Consider the following 6,916-nt stretch of genomic DNA (forward strand, 5'->3'; position numbering starts at 1 on the left):
CAGTGCAAAAATAAAAAGGAATACATTGTCACAATTTTTATTTATAAGCATTTAAAGTTCAAATTTTGACAACATATTATGTAAAAATCACGAAAATTCGTAAATTATTTTATGCTAGAAATTCATAAAAAATTTTCCTTTTATATCTAAGATTTCAAAATTTAATACAAGGCTCATAATATATTTTTACAATAGCAATTGAAAAATAAAAGAAATATATAGTCACGATTTTTTTTTATAAGCATTTAAAGTTCAAATTTTGACTAAATACGTAAAAATTACGGCAATGTTCAAATTATCTTAGACAGAAATTCATAAAAGTTTTTCTTTTTAATTCTAAGATTTGGAAATTTAATACAAGGCTCCTAATACGTCCCAATTGAAAAATAAAATACTTGTTTCAAAATAGAATATATTACAATATTTAAAAATAATATATCCTAGACTGACAAATCATCTCCGTTCAGAATCGTTTTTCGTATACAATGATATAATATCATTGGATTCAAATTTAATTCCATCCATTACAGTAACCCACTTGTAACCTACTGTACAGCAGAGCGACATCCACGACTTACCCGCCTTTTTTTTTGTTTTTTTTTATATATATATGATAATTAATTTTAATTTTCAACTTTTAAGTGCATTTCTATATTGCGCGTTACTATTATAACTTAAAAGTTAAAAGTTATAAGTTCTAAGAATATAATATAAAAAAAAATATATATTATAAAAAACGTTATTCAAAAACAATATAGAAAAATAACGTTTTTAAAAACGTAATAATCAAAAATGTTAAACAAAAACAATATTTTCGCAGGTAGACCGCAATCTGGGGTAGAGCGCATACGACAAGATAGCTGGCCAGACTTGGTACATGAAATCCAAGGGTGGGAAGGAAGAACCTAACTTCAAATTTTAAAACATTTCAGGCATTTCAGACCAATTTCTCCATGGTATAAAATTAATAATAAACTCTATCTCCGTGAAGATCTAAAAATTCACACTAAATCAGAAAGCAAAAAATCACAATTCCCCATTTCACTAAAGAGCACAAAATCATTAAAATTCACAAATCAAACCATTCTAAAAAATCCTAACAGACAGCTAAAAATATGCTGGCCTAAGCACCAACTCAAATGCTGCCAAATTAAATTGCAGGGCTGCACCATACTGAGTGCCTACCTATTTGCCATTTTTGTTATTGTAATAATTTCTTCATCAAATTAATTATTGTACATCAACTTTTATAGATTTTAATTATGTTTTAGAAAAAAAATCATTATTGAAAAAGAATTAGTGAATTGTATATTAATATAAAATAATGTGCCTATGAATAATATAATATAATTTTTAAATGGCATGAAAAAAAAATTTTAATACAACAAAGAATCAAAAAAGTAATTTTTGATTACTTACCACAGTTTGATAATTGACTTGTACAATTTCATCACCAGCCTCAATTTTACCACATTGATGTGCGACGCTATTACATTTTACTTCTCCAACTTGATGAACTCCATGAAATGATGGTACAATATAAAATCCCTGGAAGTATTCATTGTATATTACCATTATACAATATAATATGAAAAAAAGTGTTTTTATGGGTAATTCAAAAGTTTACTAGATATATTAAACAAATGAAATACTAAGACCACTGATAAGGTTAGTATACATCAGTGACATACTAAAGGAAAGATCTGCGAGAATTATTCTTCCCTCGTACATAAGATGCATTTGGTAATTTGGAAGAAATTTAAATAATACTGATCAAAGTAAAGAGTGAAAAAAAGAAAACAAATAATATCACACTATTTTGGTATTGGTACTATTATTTTAAGTTTTAATTTTTACTTTGACCAAACACTACTTGAACATTTTAATATGAAAACTATTGATTAGAAAGCACGCCTCCTTTATATGTGCTTTTAAAAGTGACTCCAAAATCATCCCGACCACCTTATAGAAAGAATATTATATTAATATAATATATTAAAGAATATAATATAATATAATATAATATATTTAAAAAAGTATTGTAATGACTTACTATCGATTCAAAGTTAAATAATAATAATAAAAAATATGGATCACTATAAGTGTCAGTAATGGGCAGGGGCGGATACAAGGGTTTACCCCCTCCTTGGTCTTAGGAACTTAAAATATTTTCAGTTTAATAACTAAAGTAAAGAGGATAGAAGAGCAATACTATACTTAAAAGTTAATACATATTATATTATATTGCTTATTGAAATTTAAAAGTGATTGATAATCACAATTTTTTTTCATCTAGCCAACCCCCCTCCCTTTTTTATTTCTAGATCCGCGCCTGCTAATGGGTGACTGCATAATCAACCCCTTCATGTCAATTTCCATCCTTAGCATATAAGCTTATTGTGAATATTATGTATAGATTGTATGGTTAAAATAAAAAAATAAATTTTTAATTTAGCATTTGATATTTAAAGAGAAAAAGACCCGATCAAATCCTAAAAATAATAATAATAATTTTGTTTTTATATTATATATTACTAGAGATTCTCCCGATCTTTTTTTAAGTGTAGCAACGTCCAAAGAAGCTGGTTGTAAAATTAGAGAATCTTGGCTTTCTTGAATAACATGATCAGCATGTTGAGCTAATTGTTTGGCAATCTCAAAAATATTTTCAACAGGATTTTCAGCAAAACGATCACGCTGACCACTAGTTACTATTTCAAGAGCCAACTTAAGTAGGTTATTTTTCATACTTATGTAATGTGGTTGTCCACAAAATGGAGGTCTAAAAATTAAAAAAATGTGTTAACTTTATTCAATATAATAAAAATAAAAATAATTATGAATACACATTAAATCAAACCTGTTTAACCAATTAACTAATGGTTTTAGAGCAGCTACTGTGTTGGCGACATCTGTAAGAATTTTAGTTGGAACTTGAGTGGAATTTAAATAATTTTGTTTTATATCTTTGTATAAGCTATGGGCACTGCATGATAATCTTAAAGCTAGTAATTGTACATTTTCTTTATCTAGTTCATAATGCTAGAACACATTAAAACAAATAAATTTAAACTAAAGATCAAAGTTGTATAGAATTAGTCATTAGATGTGTATTTATACTTTATAGGGAACAGAGATGGCAAAGCTAATATTACAGTTTAGTATTTACAATTTTTTTTTTTTATAATTATTATTATTTTCATATGAGACATGAGCACACTTTCCCAAAAGTCTGAACAATTTTAATGACATTGTAGTACCTATTATTATTTTATTATCACTTTAATGTTAATTTACAATCAGTATACAATATTTATATAATATTTAAATTGTCGATTTCTAGTCGTAGAAAAAATATCCTTACATTTCTCCTTGTGGAAACAGATCATTATAAGTAGTAAGTAGTCAAATTACTTCTATACTTAGCCTATATTCAGTGTTGGGGAGTAACTTAACTTAAGTTACAAGTTACTATAACAAAATTACTTTTTAAGTAATTTGATGGTAATTTGATTACATTTTATTATAAGTAAGTTATATGTAATTTAAGTTACTTTTTTGTAGTAATTATTACTAAATTACTTGTTACTTTTTTTGGTATGATACATTTTATTAAAACGTATTGATAATTTTATGTGTAGATATTAAAATATATCATAATATAACTTATAAGTTATAAGTATTATAATTTATAAGTAAAATTTTCTGAACTGTGATATTTTTGTTATAGCTATTGACTATTTGTCATTTGACGATAAAGTGTTACTTTTTGAATGGAATTTTTATCTTTACTATGTGTTGTATGGTCACGGACGGCTCATTGTGTCAGCATCTGTGCGTACAGCGGCGTTGTCAGTGGCGGATACAAGCAAGCCCTGATTAAGAGGGGGCAGAGGGGGCCATGGCCCCCGGTCCTCGTTTAATTGGAATTTATTTAAGGGCCTCGTATTTTTCTATTATTTCTTTCGTTATAGGTTATATATTGCATAAATCACTTAAAATAAATCGACAATTAATCTGCTTACGACATTATTTTCAATTATCTATATCAAATAAACCTCTTATAATAATAATAATAATAAACAAAAAAATTTGACTGGCTTATGATGATATTAGCATCTGAAAACGACATTTACAACTTAAAAATAACTTAGTTACAATTTTGATAAGGAATAAGTAATGAAACTTAATTACCCAAAAAAAGTAACTTCCCCAACACTGCCTATATTTGGTAGTTAACTATCAAATTTCATATTAATAAATATCATTATCACAGGTAAAACATTTTTTTATGATACTCCATGTATTTCTATTTAACCATTTTTTTGGAAACACCTTGTACATATAAATTTTTTGTTTTACTAATTTAGTTCCTTAAATATTTTCAATATTTTGTAAATTTTTATTTTTTTACTAGCTCCTCCCCACACAAAATTAGTTCTGGATACGCTCCTGTATAGAACTATGTTATTTGATTAGAATAGAATAAATCAATGAACTAATATCTAATACTATTATCTAATTTTAATTTTAATAGGCATAATATATATAGATCTAAATCGTTCTTATAATTTAAACTATAATGATACATATTTTTAAGATTTAAAATTATTTAACGGTGGTATCAGCTTAAAATGTAGCAATGAAAGATAGGTAGGGGTTTATAAAATAGTATAAAAAGTTTGAATTATGTAATTTTTGTATATCTGTTTAAAGTTTAAACTTACAAAATTTCTTAGTAGATCAACTGCTTCTAATATTAACTCTTGGTGTCCAATTTTTTGCACGCCAATTTTATCTAAATCATTAGGTTGCATATCTAATAACTTTTGTCCATTCACATCTGTATCAATGAAGTACTTGATATATGGTATAATAACACTATCTAAACCTATTAAGTAACATATTATTTAAAACATTTGTAGATTTGTGTTGATTATATATTTAAGTAAGTAGTTTAGGTACATGATTTTAATTTACCTTTAAGCCAATCGGCTACTTGGTCAGATTTCCAATCAGCAACATTCACATAAGCCATTATGCACAATTTAAAGTTAATTCATTAATTATGGTCAATATTTCTAAATGAAATAAAATTAATGAAATTTACTATAGTTTTAGTTTAAATCATACATGTAATGCAGACATATATAAATTATCATTTTTAAAATGAAATTGTTAAGCAATTAATACATATTACTTACTAAAGTGATTGGCAATATTTAATTGATGTCTGGTGACCATTTAGTAATTCACCAATAAATAAATTAAATAATATCAATTCACAAGAAACAAACCAACAAAGTAACAACTAAAAGTTTTATTAGTTTTATGACGTATTCTTCCAATCTCACTTATCATGTTTTCAAGCAAGGACAAATACCGAGGGCCTTATCTGATTGGTTTAAATTCGTTCCATATCAACCAAACATTGACAACAACAACAACAATTTTTACCAAATTTGGCAATATCCTTGACCCCAAGTAGTAAGTGTTAAAAAAGACAAACACATAATAAAAATAAAAATACTGATCTACGGAATACGAGTAATTGATCTTAAAAGTAAAAAGTATTGGATAATATATATTAATTTAGTTATTACTTGAGAGTTGATAATTATTAGTATATGCACATTTATAGAATGAATTTTTAGAATCAAAAATGTTCTATCTTCTATGATACCTACCAAATTTGTTTAATATTTTTTAATATAATATATTATAATCGATTTTGTTGAATACTTGAACCTGAATTTAAAGTTGTACCTACTACCTACTAAAACATTGTAGTTGTAGATTACATTACGAACCTTGGTACTTATGTTTTATAATTAAAACCTTATTACTTTAGTCTTTAGGGCTTAGAATCAGTGGTATACTGGTATGCCCAGTGGGATAGGTCAGCAGTAGGTCGAGCAGACCTGGGCCTATCCTGACTCCTGTTTTTTGAACCTTAAAGGCTTGAATAGTCTTAAATAATATTTTTATTGTCATGATTAAAAAAATATGAAAAATGTTTATTCGCTTTTGGCACTTAGACACATATTGCCAGTAAATAATATAATTTAATAGTTCACTACCTACCTACCAATTTATGTACCTATTATAGTTGATCGACAAGATATACACATGACTACATGATTAACATAGACGTTTGATTTGAATAATTATGAACCTTTTTTTTATTTATAATAATGCATGATAAGAAAATAACATTTAAAAAAATGCCCAGACCAGCGTTTCACAACCTATGGTACGTGTACCACTAGTTACTGGTGGTACGTGTAGAAAATCTCCCTTCGTAAAAATTGTTGTGTGCACTGTGCGTCTGTGCACTACGACAAATGTTTTGTGCATCACTACAAAATCTCAAAGTGCACTACAAAAAATAAAAATGTGCACCTGCCACTTAAGAATTTATATAGATCAGGCAAGGACAGTGGCGCAACTAACGTGTAAGTTAGCAAAGTGAAACTAAAGATTGGTTTTTAGTATTTTTTCACATTTTATAATTATTACTAGTAATTATTATTATTATTATTATTATTATTATTACCTATATTTTTTTATTTTTTTATTAAAATGAGATGGTTATACGATAAATTATAATTATCTATACTGTTATTTTAATAGTTATTATTAATAGCATTTATTCTATTTTATAACCAATGTTAATAGCCTATGGATTACCTATATTACATATTTACACTACGAGTTATTGATTTAATAATATTATAAAATCATTACCATGGACTAATGGAAGCCAAGAATAGTGTTCTAAAATGTATACAACAATCAATAACAGCCTACTCGACACTCGTATTATTATTATAACAGGGACTTGTGTTAAATCAATGTGAAAATAATGTTTAACAATACATATTTTTTGTAATTACATTGTGATGGATATATCATA

General features: G+C 26.4%; 1 protein-coding gene across 1 annotated transcript in view; it reads right to left on the bottom strand.

Annotated features, from left to right (window-relative positions):
* Nucleotides 1–5,347, bottom strand: part of LOC100163820 — a 19,232-nt gene extending 13,885 nt beyond the window's left edge. The window contains exons 1-6 of the mRNA XM_001949094.5: nucleotides 5,205–5,347; nucleotides 4,981–5,081; nucleotides 4,728–4,891; nucleotides 2,861–3,042; nucleotides 2,536–2,782; nucleotides 1,420–1,548 (exon numbers count right to left, since the gene is read on the bottom strand). Coding sequence (XP_001949129.2) covers nucleotides 1,420–1,548; nucleotides 2,536–2,782; nucleotides 2,861–3,042; nucleotides 4,728–4,891; nucleotides 4,981–5,038 — 780 coding nt within the window. The 5' untranslated portion in view covers nucleotides 5,039–5,081; nucleotides 5,205–5,347. The remainder of the gene's footprint in view (nucleotides 1–1,419; nucleotides 1,549–2,535; nucleotides 2,783–2,860; nucleotides 3,043–4,727; nucleotides 4,892–4,980; nucleotides 5,082–5,204) is intronic.
* Between the last annotated feature and the right edge of the window lie 1,569 nt (nucleotides 5,348–6,916).

Source organism: Acyrthosiphon pisum, chromosome A1 (genome assembly GCF_005508785.2).
Source record: "Acyrthosiphon pisum isolate AL4f chromosome A1, pea_aphid_22Mar2018_4r6ur, whole genome shotgun sequence".
In the NCBI taxonomy this organism is placed as follows: domain Eukaryota; kingdom Metazoa; phylum Arthropoda; class Insecta; order Hemiptera; family Aphididae; genus Acyrthosiphon; species Acyrthosiphon pisum.